Source organism: Lithobates pipiens, unplaced genomic scaffold (assembly GCF_037356315.1).
Source record: "Lithobates pipiens isolate NorthernLeopardFrog02 unplaced genomic scaffold, aLitPip1_a1.2 Scaffold_16, whole genome shotgun sequence".
Lineage (NCBI taxonomy): Eukaryota > Metazoa > Chordata > Amphibia > Anura > Ranidae > Lithobates > Lithobates pipiens.
In genome coordinates, this window is record NW_027507748.1 from 351,651,622 (window position 1) to 351,674,440 (window position 22,819).

The 22,819-nt window shown below is 41.0% G+C and overlaps 1 protein-coding gene across 1 annotated transcript; it reads right to left on the bottom strand.

Moving 5' to 3' along the window:
* Nucleotides 1-367: 367 nt before the first annotated feature.
* Nucleotides 368-21,982, bottom strand: LOC143982860 (gap junction alpha-4 protein-like). Its single transcript, XM_077481911.1, has 2 exons — nt 21,735-21,982; nt 368-1,561 (listed from the first exon to the last, which is right to left on the bottom strand). The coding sequence occupies exon 2, from the start codon at nt 1,545-1,547 to the stop codon at nt 531-533; it is 1,017 nt and encodes a 338-aa protein (XP_077338037.1). The 5' UTR covers nt 1,548-1,561; nt 21,735-21,982; the 3' UTR covers nt 368-530.
* Nucleotides 21,983-22,819: the final 837 nt, after the last annotated feature.

Here is a 22,819-nt window from a genome sequence, read left to right on the forward strand (position 1 = left end):
CTTTGGGTGTGTTTATGTTTAACCATGTAATGTGGCATTTTTACATGAGGGAGGTGAGAAAGTGGACCTTGCAAAACCATTTCAATCAAGCAAAATGATTCTAACACACATTTCTTGAGAAAGTACATGGATATTAGAAGATTAAACAATTTTAAACAATGTTTACAATTTCATGGTTGTACATACCTATAATGGAAAAAAAATGAGGTTGCTGAATTGTCAAAATCCAGGTTTGATGATTTGTTTTTTTTGTTTTCTTTCTCTATACAGTGCAAATTGTCTTTCTTGATAAAAAACAAAAACAAAACAAAACAAATATATATATATATATATATATATATATATTATAGAACTTTATAAGTCCTTAAGTAGTTGTTTTACTAAAACTGGAGAGTGCGGAATCTGGCTTCCATGTTTTTTGTCAAAGCTTCATTGAACAAGCTAATTGGCTACCATGGATAGCTGCACCAGATTTTGCACCCTCCAATTTTAGTAAATAAACCCCTGTGTGTCTATTTTAAATATATAAATTAGACATACTGCATTTTTGAAATGGAACTACCAGAGCGGTTAGGAAGTTGGTTAGAGTCAAGGCTGTAAATGTTATTGTCCAGACTTGAATGCATTCCGCCATTCAGGGCCATCTCCTTCTCTGTATTATAGTTGACCCAATTTTCCTGATCAGTCATTTTGTAGGAAGGGCATTTATCCCTATTTATTGGAAAATACTGACATGTTTTGTCAGGCTCTGGTGCACTAGGTATGTTATAAGTCTTGTCCTGTAACTTACAGGCATCATTTTTATACGTGGCTCTTGCATACTTTTTTATTTTCCGACATATGCTGTGAGCAGTCAGAAGAACCAACTCTACTAAATTAAGGCATAAAGAAATGAGGGAGACGGCAAGCATAAAAAGGATGAATATAGTTTTTTCCATGGGTCTTGACACAAAGCAGTCCACCTTATGAGGGCATGGAGATCTTTCACATACATAGTTTGCAGGCATCACAAAACCATAAAGATACCACTGGCCAAAAATGAATCCAGTTTCAAATAGACTCTTAAAGATAATGCTTGTTATGTATGTACACATCAGTGCTCCTCTGATCTTGACTCTTCCATCCTCTTGAATGTATAATTTCCTGTGTTTCTTTTCATTGAGTGATAAGGCAGCATCCTCCTGTTGAATTTTGTCCTCCACAATCCTGTATTGGCTTTCTTTCTGTCTTAGTTTTTCCTGTTTCCTAGACAGGTAGGCAATATGACCCAAATAGAACAGAGTGGGTGTGCTCACGAAAAGGAACTGTAGCACCCAATACCGAATATGGGAAATGGGAAAAGCTTGATCGTAACAAACATTTGGACAACCAGGTTGTTTAGTATTGCAAATGAAGTCTGATTGCTCATCTCCCCAAACTGATTCCCCAGCAAGGCTTAAAATCAGAAGGCGAAATATAAACAGCACCACAAGCCAGATTTTGCCAACTGTTGTAGAATGCTCCTGCACTTGGTCTAATAACTTCTCCAGAAAGCTCCAGTCCCCCATGTTAATTACAGTGTCTGCAAACACAAAATAAACTGTTATTAGTATACTCATATATTCATTTACAAATGCAGTGTACAGTGTTATACAGTTACATAGTTAGTAAGGTTGAATAAAGACACCAGTCCATCCAGTTCAACCTGAGTGAGTATCTACAATTGTCCCTATCCCTGTACAGTGCACACTTACATCAGTCCCTACCCTCAAGGAGCCCAAAATCCAAGGTCCCCATTCATATTCAAGGCCAATTTTGGACAGAAGCCAATTAACCTACCTGCATGTCTTTGGAGTGCAGGAGGAAACCAGAGTACCCAGAGAAAACCCACGCAAGCACAGGGAGAACATGCAAACTCCAGGCAGGTGGTGTCGTAGTTGGGATACGAACCAGTGACCCTTTTTACTGCTAGGTGAGAGTGCTACCCATTACACCACTGTGCCGCCCACTGTACCATTGTATTTGTATAGATTCTGTATCTTCGTGTAACTTTTTTAAGGGCTTGTTTACACTAGAGGCAAGGATTGCATGCTCAGATTGCTTTTCAGAGGTATTTCATAGGTGGTGAGCAGGCAATATATAATCCCCCCCCCCCTCCGCCCGTTTTAACCCTCAGGATTAACCCCCATTCACTTAAATGGGTTATGTTCAGTGCCCACTGAACTTGACAGAGGGTGTAATTCCCATTGTGGCCGTAGCTGGAGTATAGTGCCTGCCTCTGCAACTAAAGGCACAGCAGTTGAGGGGTGGTAAAAACATGAATCATCCATTTTCCAACCACTAGTTTAAACGAATCCTCGGGCCTAGTCACAATGCCTACACATTAAATGCTCAATTTTTTCACGCAGGCAACTTTTTGTTTTCAGCTGAAGTGAACTGCTATGAGGGGGTGCATCACGCCATTTTACTTTTTCTTACTAGTTTTTTCTTTCTTAACGTTATTTAAAAATGCACTACATGAGATTTCATTGAAGTGCACTAAATTACATTTTCATGCTATGCCAACCTGTGCGGTTTGGTAAATGCTACATGTCTGCATTTTACTGTTGCTGTGCCAAAAAACAAAGATGCCCAAGGGACTTTCACACGGAAAATATTGCCCACGTGACTTAACCAGGCACAAACCCACAGATAAAATTTACAAAAATTGTTTTATTAATACAAAATACAAAAATCACCTACATTTAAAATCATCTTTGGTATATATTTTTCAGAGGTATCCGTGCAAGTATTACCATCATTAAATACATAAAAGCTTAACTACCATAAGATGAATGCTATGTACTGATTCTCTACACATTTCGTGAGGTAAGAACTCACTTCCTCAGGAGCGGTCCATATGGATATCTAAAAATAGAGACAAGGTTGTTAAAAAAAAACACGTTGCGTGAAAGAGGCAAAATAAAAAAAAAAGAGACGAAAGTCCGACTTACACAGGAGTCATACTAAAAACCTCCATGAAAATTCAGTGGTGTGATATTTTAATTGATGAATCTTCCAGATAAAGATGAGTGAAAGTAGCCGGACACAGAAACCCAATGGTGCATATGGTTCCCCCTGGGAGTTGTGGAGAGGAGGAGGGCCAAATACTTGACAAAGCAATCCCCTGTGGCATCAACATAGAGCACAAGGAAAGATCAGCACAGGTACTAAAAACGTATAAAATTAATTGAAAACAAAATGATAAAGAAACCTCCACATGGAAGGAAGTTCCAAGGGACTTTGTGAGACACATTAAAAGTATTAAAAAGTTAAAGTGATTGTAAATAATCACCTTGTAAAACAACCCATTCAGATTAAAACCGAAAGGCAAAACATTTGTGTATAGATATAAAAAAAAAAAAAAAAAAAAATTTTTTTCCCTTTTTTTATAAGCGATAACATTATCTCTGTTCTCAGATGCATAAGAGCTGGGGGAGGAAAAGCAACGGCACACTAAACTCTCCAGTGAAAGGCTGTGCAGTAAGGGATTGTTAGGACAAGCCTGAACATTGGAAGAGAGCAGGCTGAGTTCCCAGCACAGCTAGAAGATTGACCATGGTGTGCTCTCCTGCTTAGTGTGGTCGGTTTATAATAGGAAAGCAGAGGGACTGGTAGGATCACCAGGGATTTCACATAATGGAAGCAATACAAAGAGAACAGGATACTTTCTCATAAAAAGTGCATGGCACAGCAGGCACATACCAGGAATATGAAATGCTGGGGTAACAAACACTTTAACATTTAATTGAAAATAAACATCTTAAAAGGCTCAGCAAAAATATAATAGGATAAGGATGATTACATGAAATTTCCAAAATCATAGATGATTCATCATAAATGATCTCTTGACACATTTTGCAAATGCTTTTTACTTTTAATGTGTCTCGCAAAGTCCCTTGGGTATCTTTGTTTTATATATATATAAATATATATATTTATTTATTATATGGCGCTGAGTCACATTATGCCCATGCACACAGCTATTTATGGTGATTTTACTGTAGGTCACTGCACTGCAACGCTGAGTTGCATTAAAGTGTGAACGGGGCACATAGAATACAACTGTTTTCTATGTGCTCTAGTGGTGACTGATGTTTATCCAGTGCGTAAAAGCACCAGTCACTACATTATGTGTGAACAAGCCCTTAACGATAGTAAATATAACTCTCCAAGCTCACATCAGTCCCACAGAATAGACCCTTAAGGAGCATGACAAGCCACCAAAAGTTTCAGCAGCCAGAAAAACACAGGCTCCTTCCATTTCTCTTTTTCACACCAAGCCTTCTGCGCAGTAAGCTCACCAGTGCCTAGAAAAATGGAGTTAGAAAGTTATAAAAGTATTAAAGTGGTTGTAAACCCTTACAGACCGCTTTTACCTACAGGTAAGCCTATAATAAGGCTTATCTGTGGGTACTGGAAATATCAACCTAAATCTGCACAGTTTAGGAGATATTTACCATATACGCTTGCACCGACTTCATCGGCGCATGCGCGCTAAAGAAAGGGCATAATCGTGCCGTCTCTATAGGGCCCGTGCCATGACCGTCGGCTCCTGTGCGCATGCGTGGGAATGGTGTCACTCGACTCCAGCCAGTCAGAGAGCCGGAATCGACGGCCCCAGAAGGAAGAGGGGTAAAGATGGACATGGCCACCAGCCGGGACATTGCGGGCTTTGTTTTCAGGTAAGTGGCACATAATGGGATTGTGTGCGATGCATACTAGCTCATTATGCTTTTACTTTGCAGGGGAGTAAAAAGGAAGTAAAACCCATCAGGGTTATGTAGATTTGTAGACATGGAATCTCTCCTAATCCCCTGACTAAATACATCTGGATCAATATTATTAATTCTTTAATCCCATGGAGCTCAACTAAAACGGTATCACTTTGTCTAAGATATGTGGTTAAATACATTTCACCCTTCACTTACTCCAAAATTGCTTTGAACCGGTTGTATGCACTAAACGTACTGCCAGAGATTTATGAGTGATATTTTATACCTATTCTATTGGTATTTACTACCTTTGTACTTTGGATGTACTGTTACTGTACTACATTGTGTTACTTTGTACTACCTTGTAGGTGTGCACATTGTTGCCTTTTATGTTTTCTATGCTACAATGCTGTAACCTGTGTAATGCAATTGTTTTCTCTTTATGTGTTTGTTTTTTAGCGGACTAAAAAACCTCAAATACTTCTCAATAAAAGCTTTTATAAAAAAAAAAAAAAAACAATGTTTATATTGTTACTGTGAAAATGTAATGACCTTAGTGCAGGGGTAGGCAACCTCGGCACTCCATCTGTGGTGAAACTACAGATCCCATCATGCCTCTGCCTCTAGGAGTCATGCTTGTGCTTGTCAGGGTCTTGCAATGTCTCATGGGACTTGTAGTTTCACCACAGCTGGAGGGCCGTGGTTGCCTACCCTTGCCTTAGTGTAAAATACTTTCTCAAAGGGGGTGACATAGTTCATTAGATTTAAAGCTGGAATATTGTTGACGCCTACTGTTTATAGTGGTAGAAGCTTATGTGAAAAGATTGTCAAGCGGAATTATCTGAGCCTTGACTCAATCCCTTGTTTTATCAATGCAAATTAGATATCATTTTAGTAAATATAAATCTTGGTGCGCTGATTTTTAGCATTACTTTTTATAGACGCCTACTTCAATATTTTACACTCTTGATTTTTGCAAGGTCACCCCTCTAAGTTTGTATGATAAAGTCAAAAGCATTTCCTGCTCTTAAGAAACAGCATTCTCTTCCAGCACTAAACTTAGCGACCTTTTTGTTCTACCACCTGACTAGCTGACTCTGTGTTCGTCATTGCCAGCAGGGTCTGACTCCTATCAGGCCTGGAAGTGACTCATACCTACAGCAGGTCACACAATGTAATTATAGCGAAAAATAAAACTGCTATAGGGCCAGTGGTAGACATAATAGCTGTACAGCCTGTGCATGCACTTGTAATGGGCCCTAATGCGGAGCTTTACCCAAAAGGGTGCAAGTGCGCGACAGTAAGACGGTTGTGAAGCTGAAAGGCTTCACTACTGGTTTTCCTTCGTTAAGATGCAGACACCTGGACCCAAAGCCGATTGAAGAATTGGCTCAGGTGAGGACATTGCTGGATCCCTGGACAATTTTTTTCAGGGAGACTGAAGCTTCTCTTTACAGTGATATTAAAGGCTCAGTTTTTATTTTTCTAAAATAATAAACATGTTATACTAACCTGCTCTGTGCAATGATTTTGCACAAAGCAGCCCCGATCCTCCTCTTCTGGGGTTCCTGCTGGCACTCCTAGCTCCTCCCCCTTTCTAGTTCCCCCTCCAGCAACCACTTGGAGTAATTGTGCAGGCTTGACACATAGTGCAGCTTGGCCCTGTCCCCTGCTCCGTCATCACAGAATTTGAGCCAATGGCTCCCGCTACTGTCACTGAGTCCAGTGAGAAGGGAGAAAGAGATCTCCTACACAGTGCTGGACCAAGATCAGGCTCGCCTAAGTATCCTGGGGGACTGTGGGGGGAAGGAGCTTCACCTAAAATGTTTTTACCTTCATGCAGAGAATGCATTAAGGTAAAAAACCTTTAGCCTTTACAACCATACTGGTGACCCCACAAAAGGAATAAAACTTTTTTTCGGAAGGGAGTTTAACAAGACACATGGCCACTCATTAACCACTTGCCGACCACTGCACGCCGATATACGTCAGCGGCAGCGGTGGGCAAATGGGTTTACCTGTACGTCCTCTTTAAGATCTGGGGATAGCAGGCACGCAGATACAACGTGACCATGTCCACGGGACCGGCGGACTCGATGTCCGCTGGTCTCCCAGCGATCATGTCACGGATCCTCGGAACAGGCAAGTGCCTATGTAAACAAGGCATTTCTCCATTCTGGCTTGTGTCGTGACAGAGATCACTGCTCCCTGTGATCAGGAGCGGTGATCGCTGTCATGTCCCCCCACAGTTAGAATCACTCCCTAGGACACACTTAACACCTTCATCGCCCCCTAGTGGCTAACCCCTTCACTGCCAGTGTCATTTACACAGTAATCAGTGCGTTTTTATAGCACTGATCGCTGTATAAATGACAATGGTCCCAAAATAGTGTCAAAAGTGTCCGACGTGTCCGCAATAATGTTGCAGTCCTGATAAAAATCGCAGATCGCCGCCGTTACTAATAAAAAAAAGTTAAAAATAAAAATTCCATAAACTATCCACTATTTTGTAGACGCTATAACTTTTGCGCAAACCAATCAATATACACTTATTGCGATTGAGGAAAAAAAAAATATATTTATATATTTTTGTGGGATATTTATTATAGCAAAATTTTTTAATTGTTACTCTTTTTTTGTTTATAGCGCAAAAAACAAAAACTTCAGAGGTGCTCAAATACCACCAAAAGAAAGCTCTATCGGTGAGAAAAAAGGACAATTTTGTTTGGGTGCAACATCGCAGGACCATGCAATTGTCAGTTAAAGCGACGCAGTGCCAAATCGCAAAAAGTGCTCTGGTCAGGAAGGGAGTAAAATCTTCCGGGGCTGAAGTGATTAAAATTAGAAGAAAAGAGGTGATTAAAATTAGAAGAAAAGAGGTTTAACCTTAAACTACATAGAGGGTTCTTTACTGTAAGAGTGGCAAGGATGTGGAATTCCCTTCCACAGGCGGTCGTCTCAGCGGGGGGCATCAATAGTTTTAAACAACTATTAGATAAGCACCTGAACAACTGCAACATACAGGGATATACAATGTAATACTGACATATAATCACACACATGGGTTGGACTTGATTGACGTGTCTTTTTTTCAACCTCACCTACTTTGTAACTATGTAATTATGTAACCACTTTAAGCTGGTCATAAATGGTTAGATTCTTTTGCTCAGCCAGTGACAAAAAACAAAAAAAACTTCCAAACAAACCAGATGGATGGAAAAATTCCCCCCACCAGGACATTGTATTCTGACAGTTGGTCACCAATTACCTGCAGCTGCTGATTTACAAACATCTTCCAGAATGTCCCTTTGGCAGAAGTCGATCAGATGATTGACCTCTGATGACCAGGTGGCCACACGCTGATTGAAATTTGGCTTGTCCCTACTGAACTGGCCAAATTCCCATCAATGTAAGGGCAGCTATAGAATCTCAGTAACCAGATGATGACCAAGTACTACATTATGTCATGGACATGCCAACCTCAGCTGAGGATCCTATGCTGACTGTGGCTGGGTTTGTCGGTGAGCAGAATCCTAAAGAATGGGTGGTCTTCTCCAGAGCTTCTGATGGTGGAGATGGGTTGGCTGCTTCCCACTCCAAGGTCACTACCAGTCAAAGCAAGCTAAGCCAGAGGCTCTGGCAGGGTGCCGGCCACTGGAATGAGGAGTGATGAATCAGTACCGCAAACAAGCTATGAAGGACTGAGAACAATGCACCATACAGAGGTCCCAGAGGACTGCAGACTGTATGGCGTGCAGGATTTCCAGGAACAGGTCATGGTTCAACGTACAAGATTTCCAGAGACAGGTAAGCAGAGTGCATAGTAGAACTTCCAAGGACAGGGTACTGCTCAGTACGCAGGATTTCTAGAGACAGGTGAACAGAGTACACAGCGGACCTTCTTAGGCCAGGGCAGGAGCGGATCCAGAGGGGGGCAACGGGACAATTGCCCTCCCCTGAGAAAATAGCGATGGGCCGACCAGTCAGAGGATGAGTGAGCAGGCGGACGACCGTTCAAGCGGGTTAACGAGTGGACGGCCCAGTCAGCAGGGGTCAGCAGGTGAGCGTGCGGGTCGGGCAGGGGAGTCATCGGGTGAGTGAGCGGGCTGGCGGGCTGGTCAGCAGGTGAGTGGAGGTGCTGGCCAGTCAGCGTTCCGGTGGGCGGAGAGCAGAGAGATGACATCATCTCTCACCTGTCTTTACTCTGGCAAGTGACAATCTGCACCTTAGCAGTCCATTGTCTATCAGCAACGTGTGGCAGGTGACGTGGCAAGTAACAATCCGTAACGTGTGGCAGGTGACGCAGAAAGGGACAATCAGCAACATGTGACAGGTGAAGTGGCAAGTGACAATCCACAACATGTGGCAGGTGATGTGGCAAGTGACAATCCGCCACGTGTGGCAAGTGACAATCTGCATCTGGGGGCAGGTAAGTGGCAATCTGCTACTTGTGGCAGAGATGTGGCAAGTGACAGGGACGTGGCAAGTGACAATCCGCATCTGAAAGTAGGTCGACGTGGAAAGTGACACACTCTGGGCTCCCACTGATTCTGCATTATGGTGAGTTCATCTGTTTCATTTTATATTACAATGTAATAATAGAAATAATGTGCTTCAATCATCCTGACACCATAACAACCATGGTGCAATGATGATGAAAGCACTAACACCAGAAATTGCCCACAAACAAAATATTTTCTGGCAGTGCCCCTCCTGAGACTAGACTCTGGATATGCCCCTGTGCCAGGGTACTGCTCAGCATGAAATATTTCTAGGAACAGATGAGCAGAGTGTACAGTAGATCTTTCTGGGACAGGGTACTGCTTAACATGTAGGATTACTAGGGACAGGTGAGCAGAGTGCAAAGTGGAACTTCCAGAGACAAGGAATCACAAAATAGAGAGCTTGCCAAAATGTGAACAAATATTGTTTGGGCAAGGATGGCTGATCTTAGCACAGCTTAAAGCGGAGTTTCACCCAAAAGGGGAACTTCCACTTTAAGTACTCCTCGCCCCCTGACATGCCACAATGGGCATGTCATTTTTTTGGGTACCTGGTTTGGAGTGGGACTTCCTTCCTGTCTCACTTCAACCTTCTGACTTCCGACCGCCTAGGATTCCTAGGCGGCCCCTCCCTCCCGGCAATGTTCTGGGACACGTGACAGATCCCAGAACATTGCCTGGCCATTGACGAAGTGCAGCGTGGCTCGCACATGTGTAGTGCATGCCCGGGTGTGAAGCCCTAAACTTTCACAGCCGGGCGCCCACACTCACAATGTTGGTGCTGCGCAGAGGAGGGGGAGAGAACACAGGCTTCGGGCGGCCGCATCACTGGACCATGGGACAGTTGAGAAGCTGTTTATTAAAAGTCAACAGCTGACTTTTAATAAATGCAAAAACCAGTGGAACTCTGCTTTAAATAGTGTCACTGATTGCCAGACAGGGTGTAGACTGGTTCTTTATCAGGCAGCAGGTGGAATAGGGCAATGCCTAAAGCTGTCATATAACAAGGGAATTTACACTGACAATGATCACCACTAGTTGCCAATGTAAAGGGGAAAATGACGCTGACCACCAATATTTTAAGGGCATTTACACCTACCACCAACATAATAGATGCATTTACACTGACCACCAATATAATAGAGTTTTTTTGTTTACCTGACCATCATTATACTGGGGGTATTGGTGGACAATGTACTATAAATGTCCCTGTTACATTGGTAGTTAATGTAAACACTCTTTTAGATTGGCGGTCTTCATAAATACCCCTGTTACTGGGTATTCTATGCTGAACACTAGTGTCCCGGGAAGTCTTCATTGTGCTAAGGGGCCTACATTTTCTAGATAAACTTGATGAGAGCTTCCCATGGGGAAAAAATGGTCTGATGGTGACTGAATATGAGGGAGCCTGAAATTACAGTGGCTGAATATGGAAGAGCCTCAGCATGAAGGGGATAATGGTGGCTGAATAATGTTGTTGGTGACCACAACATTCAAAAGTATTCATCCCCCTTGCCTCACAACTTGGAATTAACATGGATTGTTCCAGGAGTTGCATCATTTAATATACAGTACATGCCCTCAACTTTGAAGATTTTTTTTATTGTAAAGCAAACAAAAAATAGGACAAAATAACAGAAGAAGTCAATGTGCATAACTATTCACCCCCCTAAAGTCAATACTTTGTAGAGCCACCTTTTGCAGCTATCACAGCTCCAAGTCACATTGGATAAGTCTCTACGAGCTTGCCACATCTTACCACTGTGATTTTTGCCCATTCCTCCTTGCAAAACTGCTCCAGCTCCTTCAAGTTGGATGGTTTGCACTTGTGAACAGCAATCTTTAAGTCTGACCACAGATTTTCTATTGGATTGAGGTCTGGGCTTTGACTGTGCCACTCCAACACATTTACATGTTTCCCCTTAAAGCGGTAGTAAACCCGCACATTTTTTTTTTTTAAACCTGCAAAGCAAAAGGCATAATGAGCTAGTATGCACCGCATACTAGCTCATTATGAAATACTTACCTTAGAACGAGGCCCCGACATCTGGCCCGATCCACGCCGAGGGAGCTGACATGCTCCCTCTGCGTTTCTTCCGGGTATCGCGGCTCCGGCGCTGTGAGTGGCCGAAGCCGCGATATCGTCACTCCCACGCATGCGCGTGGGAGATTTCATTCCGGCCGGCCGGCCACTGCCGGATTTTCAGGCCGAGAATCCCCTTGTGCGCATGCGCCGCTGCAGTCAGCGGCGCATACCGAGGGGAATATCTCCTAAACCGTACAGGTTTAGGAGATATTTTTTTTACCTACAGGTAAGCCTTATTATAGGCTTTCCTCTAGGTAAAAGTTAAAAAATGGAGTATACAACCACTTTAAACCACTCAAGTGTTGCTTTAGCAGTGTGTGTTGGGGTCATTGTCCTGCTGGAAGGTGAACCTCCATCCTAGCCTCAAAGCACACACACAGAGTGGTACAGGTTTTTCTCAAGAATATCCCTGTATTTAGCACCATCCATCTTTCCCTCAACTCTGACCAGCTTCCCAGTCCCGACTGCTGAGAGACATCCCCACAGCATGATGCTGCTACCACCATGTTTCACTGTGGGAATGGTGTTCTTTGGGTGATGTGTTGGATTTCTGCCAGACAGCATTTTCTTTGATGGCCAAAAAGTTCAATTTTAGTCTCATCAGGCCAGAACACCTTCCTTCATACTTGCCTTTTCGCAAACTCAAAATGTGCCATTTTGTTTTTTGCTGAAAGTAATGGCTTTCTTCTGGCCACTCTGCCATAAAGCCCAACTCTATGGAGCATACGGCTTATTGATGTCCTATGTACAGATACTCCAGTCTCTGCTGTGGAACTCTGCAGCTCCTCCAGGGTTACCTTAGGTCTCTGTGCTGCCTCTCTGATTAATGCCCTCCTTGCCCAGTCCGTGAGTTTTGGTGTGCGGCCGTCTCTTGGCAGGTTTGCTGTTGTACCATGTTATTTCCATTTGGTTATGATAGATTTGCTGGTGCTCCTAGGGATCATCAAAGATTTGGATATTTTTTTATAACCTAACCCTGACTTGTACTTCTCAACAACATTGTCCCTTACTTGTTTTGGAGAGTTCCTTGGTCTTCATGGCAGTGTTTGGTTAGTGGTACCTCTTGTTTAGGTGTTGCAGGCTCTGGGGCCTTTCAAAAAGGTGTGTATATGTAATGACAGATCATGTGACACTTAGATTGCACACAGGTGGACGTCACTTCACTAATTATGTGACATCTGAAAGCAATTGGTTGCACTGGAGCTTTTTATGGGCTTCATAACAAAGGGGGTGAATGCATACGCACATGCCAATTATCATTTTTTTATTTCTGAAAATTCATTTTATGTATATATTTTTCTAATTTTACTTCACCAACTTAGACTATTCTGTTATGATCCATTACATATTCAGATTAAGATTCAATTCAGATTTAAAAAAAACATTGAACTAAAGGCTTTAATGTAACAAAATAGGTAAAAAGCCAAGGGGGGTGAATACTTTTGCAAGGCACTGTAATCTAATATTTCAGCCTGTGTTCTTACAGAGTGAAATTATGTGGTATGGTAGTCTATATTATCGCTGGATGATATAAGGTGAAGTTGCTGATTTTGCTATTATGGGGAAAATGTACATAATTTGCTATAATAGCATGTTCTATTATAATGTGTATTGCAGTGCAGTGTGATATGGTTATGTGACAGATTATTATAAGGTAAATTTACCAAAGGCCTGTTCACACCACTGTATGTGTATTGGCGTATTGCTTTGCTCTGTGCTACAAAAAAAGAAGACAACAAGATCTATTTTTTTCATGTATTGCAGCTTATTCATGTTGAATAGGCTGCCTAATGCTGTGTACCGCAATGCTCCTCAATGGGCGAAAATGCTTGCTTTGAATTTAGATGTGGAAGGACATTTAAGCCTCATACACACGATCGGACTTTCCCGTGGACTTTTGTACAAAGGGCGTTGGCCGTAAGTTTGTATTGCATACACACGATCTGACTTCTTAGGCAACAAATACGAACGTAGTGACGTAGTGATGACACTTCAAAAGAGGACGTTCAATTACTCCAGCGCCACCTTTGGTCAACTTCTGTATTGTTGTCTGATCTTTTGCATTGGTTCTGAGCATGCGTGTTTGTAGTTTGTAGAAAAGTCTGATGGTTTTGTGTACACACGATCGGACTTTGCTCCATCGGACTTATGTTGTCAAAAAGTTTGTCCGTTTGCACAGCCAACAAAAGTCAGATGAAAACTGAAAAAGTTTGTCCGATGAAGCATACACATGGTCGGATGTTGCTCCATAATAGCTAATTTGCATGTTTGTTGTCAAAAAGTGCGATCGTGTGTACGGGCCTTAAGAAGGATGAGTTGTTTTAACTCCATTTTTCATTTTATCTTACAATAATTTTCACTTAAAAACATTCAATTCCCAAGCAGAAATACATTTTTGTGGAATGTTTGCATGATATGAGCAATTCCTCATCATTAGTCAATGAGCTATAATGTACATGCTACTTTCAATTGCGATAGTAACAATTGGAGACAAATATTATTTCTGCATTGGGGACTCTTGATGACTTTTTCTCCTTCTGTATGAGGCTCAGCAGTACTGTCACTGTAGATTGTAATTAGGATGTAGCAATAGTGGCAGCTGTGGCAATTGAAAATCATCATATATACATATACAGTATCTCACAAAAGTGAGTACACCCCTCACATTTTTGTAAATATTTCATTATATCTTTTCATGCGACAACACTGAAGAAATGACACTTTGCTACAATGTAAAGTAGTGAGTGTTAAGCTTGTATAACAGTGTAAATTTGCTGTCCCCTCAAAATAACCCAACACGCTATTAATGTCTAAACCGCTGGCAACAGAAGTGAGTACAACCCTAAGTGAAAATGTCCAAATTGGGCCTAAAAGGGTGAACATTTTGTGTGGTCACCATTATTTTCCAGGACTGCCTTAACACTCTTGGGCATGGAGCTCACCAGAGCTTCAAAGGTTGCCACTGGAGTCCTCTTCCCATCCTCCATGATGACATCACAGAGCTGGTGGATGTTAGAGACCTTGTGCTCCTCCACCTTCCATTTGAGGAAGCCCCACAGATGCTCAATAGGGTTTAAGTCTGGAGACATGCTTGGCCAGTCTATCACCTTTACCCTGAGCTTTTTTAGCAAGGCAGTGGCCATGTTGGAGGTGTGTTTGGGGTTGTTATGTTGGAATACTGCCCTGTGTCCCAGTTTCCGAAGAGAGGGGATCATGCTCTAATTCAGGATGTCACAGTAAATGTTGGCATTCATGGTTCCCTCAATGAACTGTAGCTCCCCAGTGCTGGCAGCACTCATGCAGCCCCAGACCATGACACTCCCACCATAATGCTTGACCGTAGGCAAGACACACTTGTCTTTGTACTCCTCACCTAGTTGCCGCCACACACGCTTGACACCATCTGAACCAAATAAGTTTATCTTGGTCTCATCAGACCACAGGACAAGGTTCCAGTAATCCATGTCTTTAGTATGCTTGTCTTCAGCAAACTGTTTGCAGGCTTCCTTGTGCATCATCTTTAGAAGAGGCTTCCTTCTGGGATGACAGCCATGCAGACCAATTTGATGCAGTGTGCGTCTGAGCACTGATAGGCTGACCTGCCATTTACTAAGCTGTGGAGCAACTTCTCATGCAGAGTGAAACTGCACTAGTATATTTTCCTTTAGTAAATCAACCCCAAAGTGTAATTTCTTCAATGTTGTCACATGAAAAGATAGAATAAAATATTTACAAAAACGTGAGGGGTGTACTCACTTTTGTGAGATACTGTATATATATATATATATATATATATATATATATATATATATATATATATATAGTTCACTTTTAGCGCTGCACTAGTTCATTACAGTTTCCAATAATAAAATTGAAGAACTAGCTTAAGAATGTATCTGTTTAAAATCACTCTAGTATCCATGTATCTATGTATATTAAATATTGTCTTGCTGATTCTGTTGTTTCCTTTAAGAAGCTATGGGATATTGTTTTGGGAAAGGCAAAGAACAAGCACCTTTGTGGTATTGCTAAGATTCAGTTCCTCTTTATTATTTATTGCGCTTTTGTTTTTAGCGAGTCAGCTCTAAAACCTGTATAAATACATCATATCCTTCCTGAACGAGAGCTTTGTGAGCATGGAAAGGAAAGACAAATCTCAGTTCTTATCGTGTTCTGTTCAGCAACAAGTTTTTGTTACATGCTGTTAGGATAAGTTTTCTTTTCATTAGGCTAGACCAAAAACAGCCAAAAGATATTCCCTATAGAATTTTATTTGGCTGTAATTGCTTTGCAAATCATCGTCTGTGCATGTGCAGAAGCTTTAGTCTGCATTCACACTGGTGATTTAGGCGGTTGTGAATTGTAGCAGCAGAAGTCTTCTGATTGGTGTGGCCTCTGACCCTGTTCACTATGACAGGTCTCTGGCAGCTGCAGGTGTTAGCGGTTGTCTGCCCAGCCAGCATTTACCTGCTGTGATTGCTGCTAAATAACCGGTGTGAATGTAGCCTTGAACTGAAATCTGTCATGCAAAAAATATGGGGGGTGTTATTTCTCACCTCCTTCTAAAGATGTTGATTGGATGTTCTGCTGACTCAATAGTTTTAATACTCTTTGGATAATACTTTGGAAGTATTGGATAATAAGTTGGATATACTAATACTTTGGAAGTATTGGATAATAAGTTGGATATACTAATACTTTGGAAGTATTGGATAATATGTTGGATATACTAATACTTTGTAAGTATTGGGTAATGAGTCGGATATACTAATACTTTGGAAATATTGGATAATACTGTAAGTTGGATATACTAATACTTTGGAAGTATTGGATAATAAGTTGGATATACTAACACTTTGGAAGTATTGGATAATAAGTTGGATATACTAATACTTTGGAAGTATTGGGTAATAAGTTGGCTATACTAATACTTTGGAAGTATTGGATAATAAGTTGGCTATACTAATACTTTGGAAGTATTGGATAATAAGTTGGATATACTAATACTTTGGAAGTATTGGGTAATAAGTTGGATATACTAATACTTTGGAAGTATTAGATAATAAGTCAGATAATACTAATACTTTGGAAGTATTAGATAATAAGTTGGATAATACTAATACTTTGGAAGCATTGGATAAGAAGTTGGATAATGCTAATGCTTTGAAAGTATTGGATATTAAGTTGGATAATTCGAATACTTTGGAAGCATTGGATAATAAGTTGGATAATACGAATACTTTAGAAGTATAATAAGTTAGATAATATAAATACTTTGAAAGTATTGGATAATAAGTTGGATAATATGAATACTTTGGAAGCATTGGATAATAAGTTGGTTAATACTAACACTTTGGAAGTATTGGATAATAAGTTGGATAATACTAATACTTGGAAGCATTGGATAATAAGTTGGATAATACTAAACTGGTATTTAAGTCAATAAAAAAAACTGATGACAGGCAGACCTTAGTGGTCATGGTCTCTTGTATCATAAATGCCTCCCCTGTCTGTCAGCAGTAATGTGATCTAAGCTGCATATGTGCAGCTCGAACCATGTTTTATGGCACCCACTCTGTGCCATATTGATGTGGCTTCCGTGATCATGGCACAGGAGTGAAGTTGTCAAGTGGCCAAGCAAAGAGACAGAACTCGGAAGGAAGACAGGGTTAAGATAGAAGTGCTGGGACCAGCAGGAACGAAGACAGTACAGGGGTCAATTCGACAGGTAAGTCTGTCATAATAGGGGAGATGTACCGGAACGGGAACACTCATCATCTGGTGCAGCTGTGCATGGTAGCCAATCAGCTTCAAACTTCAGTTTGTTCAATTAAGCTTTGGCAATAAAACATGGAAGCTGATTGGTTTCTATGTAGAACTGCACCAGATTTTGCAGTCTCCAGTTTTAGTAAATAACCCACACTGTGCTAATTTGCAGTGCATACTAGCATATTATGGGCATGAACCTGCAGGGGGCACATTTTAACATTATTTCTAATGTCTTCAAAGTAAGCCATTCACAGACAGATACATATGACCTACTGACGTTTCTCACCACTACTGTTCAGATCTGTAAAAAGCATGTTTGGCATAATGAAGGATGGTGACAGTGATATTACACTGCCGCTGTTGTCTGGGAAACCTTTAATAAACCTACACAGGATCTAACTTTTAATGGTGCATTCAGTTGCTGTTTAGAAATGTATTTTGTCTTATGTTATGATTTTTTTCTGCATATTTTCTACTCCTGGATCTAATATTGTCTCTTCATTCTTCGCAGCTACTTTGGTTAACAAACAAATGGAAAATGGGTGACTAGGTACCCTATATGTCTCTATCAGCCTTTTGCTTGGCAGCAGTTTCCCTGCTTCTGTGGAGGAGACATTATCCAGAGATGTCCTGGAACAATGCAACAAGGCAGCCAAGCCTTCAAGCATAATAACTTAAGCTGACTGAGTAAATAATAGTGCCACAAGGAATACTGTTAGTGTTAGATCACGCAAAAGGTTTTTTAATGATTACCGATGCAGCTGATAAAGGAATCTTAATAAATTAACAGTTATTACTTTGTTATCTTGACACTACTGCAAATACCATATCATAACACTTGCTAAACTAAATTAAGCATGACAAGCTCTTTGTGATCTCTATTAGTTATGTATTTCAGACGAAAACTATACCCATAATTACCAGGATACAGCTCTTTTTAAATTCGACTCAATGAATTAAACTAGCATCTGTCACTTCTATATTTTAGCTGACAGTTAAAGTACATCTAAACTTAAAGTGGTTGTAAATACTTACATATACCCACTGAAGTGACTATCCTCAGGTGATACAAATAGACATAAAACAAATTATTATACATAAATTGTACCTGTTTATCGGCATTCTTCTTTACACCCCTACAAAGTCCAGAATTTATAAGCTTGTCTGAGCTGTCAGGAAAAAGGGGGCGGAGAGCTCAAATCACACTCTGCAGAGCTCAGTGAGGGGAGCTCTGAGAGCTGATTGGAGGGAAGACAAAGGGAGACACCCCTTTCTTCCCCTTTATTTTCACCTGGTGATCCTGCCAGCAAGTCTATTATTTTTCAACTTCCTTTAACAGACCAAGCTGTTCAGCAAAAGTGGCAGTTATAGTGTTGAGACAAACCATTTAACACTTTCAGGGGTGCTTAAATAGTTTGTTTTTATTACTTACGTAAAACCTTCAACCAAAAAGGAAAAACTGTTGCTCTAACTGACAAGTGTTAGCTGGAGTTGGTCTTTAACTCAATATCTCTCATTCAGTGAAAGCCGGGCTGAGCTAGTCAGGAGTCACGTGGTATAGCCGGGACTTGAGTGTGTCACTGGTCTGTTATATTGACCTCCCACTGAGGTCCAATTCGGTTGTCATACTTGGACCCAGATTGGCTAATCGACACAACGCTTGCTCTTGGAGTGATCCTTCCACAGGCTTTGTCTACCTCTCAGTCAGTGGTACTGATGAGCACCTGGCTTTTGGCCAAAACACACGCCTGATTGACCCACTGTCGTATTGTCCAATAAGAAGTACCTATCCTTAATCTTCTATTAGATGAATGTTCATCAGTTACATTTTGTTTCATACAGCCATCCCCGTGCCCACTTCATTCCACCATTTGCCTGAGAGGATTTCATCATAGCCATTTGAGTGGACATTACTTTTATGAGTTTATTTTGATTTCTTTTATCAGTGTTTGGACTTATGCCATAGTCACTACACAATATTGTTGTATTATGTTGTTTTCATATTTTCACAAGGTTTTGTATCATAACACTTGTCCTCACCAACTGTTGTGATATACATTGTTTATCACTTTCATGGTGTTTCATACATTTATGCCCCGTACACCCAATCCGATTATTGAACTAATGATCGTCTGTTTTTTTTGCATGCTAATCTCACGTCGAATATGATGAGTTTACTAAAGTCACGAAAATTCTCATACCACAGAATAAAAATTTGTGTGATGTCATGTGTTGTAATGCATTTGTATTGCATTTTCAAACGACAGCTGTGCTGATTAAACAAAAATCGTACTATCTGGCATTGCACAAATTTTTTTTTCCATGCATGTCCAATAGAATAATATTGGATGAACTGTCCTGATCGGCTCTCGAAAGCTCTGTACCAACGAGCCGATTATCGTACGACTGTTTTGAATGCACCCTAAGATAGGAAGTGTGCTACTGGCTGGATCAACAGGTGAAAATAGAAAAACTAAAAAAATGTAATTAATGCAGCCAATACATTTTAATATCATTATGTGATTGCGATAAATTGAACGCGTTAGTCTAATGCCGCGTACACACGATCGGAATTCTCGTCGGAAAAAGCTCTGATGGTTTTCCCGACAGAATTCCGACGGAATTCGGCTCAAGCTACACACGGTCACATCAAATTCCGAGTTTATAATGCGGTGACGTACAACACGTACGACGGGACTAGAAAAAGGAAGTTCAATAGCCAGTAGCCAATAGCTTCTGTCTCGTAGTTGAATCTGAGCATGCGTGATTTTTGCCGTGTCGGAATTGCATACACACGATCGGAATTACCGATAGAAAGTTTTTCCGTCGGGAAAATTGAGAACACGCTATCATTTTTTGGCTGACGGAAATTCGGACAGCTAAATTCCGATGGAGCATACATACACACGGTCGCATTTTCCGATGAAAAGCTCTCATCAGTTTTTTCTGGCCGGAAGTCCGATCGTGTGTACGCGGCATTACTCATCACTGTTTTCCATTGAAAACAGTGGCGTTTCAACATATGAACTGCAACACCAGGCATTAAACATAGTAATCAGAAAACATTTGTTGATAATAATATTAAGCAGCATAACGAAATTAAAGTGGTTAAGGTTTTTCACCTTAATGCCTTTTATACATTAAAGCGGAGCTCTGTCTGAAAGAAAAAACAAAAACGTAAAGGCAGCAGCTACAAATACTGTAGCTACTGACTTTTAATATAAGGACATTTACCTATCCAGGGAGCCCATGACATCAGCACCCCAATCTGATCTGTCCATTGTCTTCAGGTGCAGTTGCCGGCATTGCAAGTAAGGAAAACCGGCAGTGATACCTTCAGGCTTCACTGCCGGGTTCCTACTGTGCATGCGTGAGTTTTACTGAGCTTTCTGTCCTGCCATCTTCTGGGACACACTCAGGTCCCAGAAGGCAGTGGGGGGGAGGAGGAGATCTTACCCAGAAGTGGGAGTGGGTACCTATCAAAACCAGGTACCCGCTCCCCCTCCTCCCCAAAAAGTGCCAAATGTGGCGGGGGGTTAACAAACGGAGCTTCCCCTTTTGGGTGGAGCTCCGCTTTAAGGTGAAAAACTCTCTGTGCTGCAGCCCCCCATCCCCCACTTTTTCTTACCTGAGCCTTACCTGATACTATCCAGTGATGTTCATGAGAGAAGCGGCTCCCGCTGCTGTCTCCCTCCTAACTGGGCAGATTGATAGCAACGGGAGCCATCCTGCTGCTGCCAATCAAATGCTGTGACACCGGAGTGGGGGTGGGGCCAAGTCCCGCTGTGTTTGTGTCAATGGATGTAGCAGCTAGGCTCAGGAGTAAGCATTAATGGGTGCCCCAATGGAAAGTGGCTTTCTGTGGGGGCACCCGCCAATGAGGGGGACCTGAAAAGCCAGTGGGGGACCCCAGAAGAAGAGGATTGGGGCTGTAAAAGTATTGCAGATCAGGTAAGTGTAGACATGTTTGTTATTTTAATTTTAAAAAACGCAAAGTTTTAATATCACTTTAAATCATTTCAATATTATAGACTTTTATTGAGTCCATGCTTAAAAGAGGTGTATCATACAACAGGTTTTTGAACAGCACAGTATTTTAAATCCAATACTATGCTGAAACATCAACAAGGCTACATGTTATATCTATTTATATGGTAAACCCATGTTCTCTATTTTTTTTTTAAAACAAATAAATTATTAATATTATTATTATACAGGATTTATATAGCGCCAACAATTTGCTCAGCAATATAATATAAAGGGAGACAGTATAATTACAATACAGATCAATACAGATGGAATATAGGGCCCTGCTTATTTAGTAATTTCCCAAAAGCTACAATAACATACTGTATATATGTGCAATATATATTTCAATATTTTAGAGAAGTACATGTGATATCCATAGGCATAGCTATATTATTATACATCTAAAAACCGTTGCAACATGTATATGTTTTAGTAGCAGGGCTGACCTCTATATACATGCACGTGAACACATTATATTTACCAGCTATATGGGTACTAACTTCCTGAATTAGGGTTCCTCCCGCTGTCTGTCCACTATTTAGTGAATGTCACTACTGTCCACAAAATGTTCATTAGTAAGAAAAGGGTAGAGTGCAAGGTTTAAAACAGACTTACCTCATCAAAAGTTTTCTTTGTATTGAGAACGGACAGGTAGTAAATTGCAAAGTTCTCCAAAATTACATGGTTCTTAATGGTAGTCAGAATTAGTAAAGGCAGAAGATTTTCGGGAGCAGGATGCTGAGAGGAGGAGCAGGGAGAATAGGGCATGACGTGATTTAACTCATTGTCTGTAAAACTGTGCTCCATAAAAGCATGCTTTCATGCAGATAGCAATTCATTTCCCATCCCTATTCCATTTCCCACTTCAAGGTGCTTTATCAATGTTTAGATATCAGGTTAATATATACAACACTGTTTAAAAATGGTTTATATAGATTTTAAGAGATAATGTGAAGTAATAACAAAAGTGTTTGAAATAGAATAGATTGAAATCCATATTATTGCCCTTTATTTAATAAAGCAAAAAAGTGTTGTAACCCACAGCAACCATTAAAAAACAAATCTTTCATGTTTTCTGACAAACCTAAAATGTATAAAACCTTAAATCAGTTTGGTTGCCATGAGTTAAGATGAGTGATGTGATGAAAATGAGGTCTGATGAGTGAAAAGAATGTTGTATGGTACTGAAACCAGTGCCACCCTCTTTTCTCCAAAATAAGCAAGTCAGACACCATCACGCCGGTCTAGGCTGTCCATGCGGCTTTCTGTGTCTTTGTTATGGCCAACACAGTCACTGACCCACATTGGCTGACCTATGGTACTGCACCTAAGATTTTGACCATGTTTCCTTTTTTACCACTCTGCTCTGGTCTATTGGCCCTTGATGTGGGCCCTCTTTATAGCCAGTCATACTTATCATTAAAATAGCCCTCTCTTGATATAATTTCTTTCAGACATTATAGCTGGCTACTGTGTTCTTTGCCTATAGAAGCCCCTTTCCCATAAGGTAAGCAGGCCTACTGGTACTCGGTTACCCTCAGATCTTATATACAATGCTATGGTGCCTGGCTACTATGCCAAGGCAGGTGTGAACTGAGCAAAGCAAACAGGTACTTGCAGTTGGCAGACTGGCAGAGTGGTTCTTTTACAGTCCATGTAAAAGGCAGGCTGAGTTCAGGGAATAGTCCAATATCTGGTCC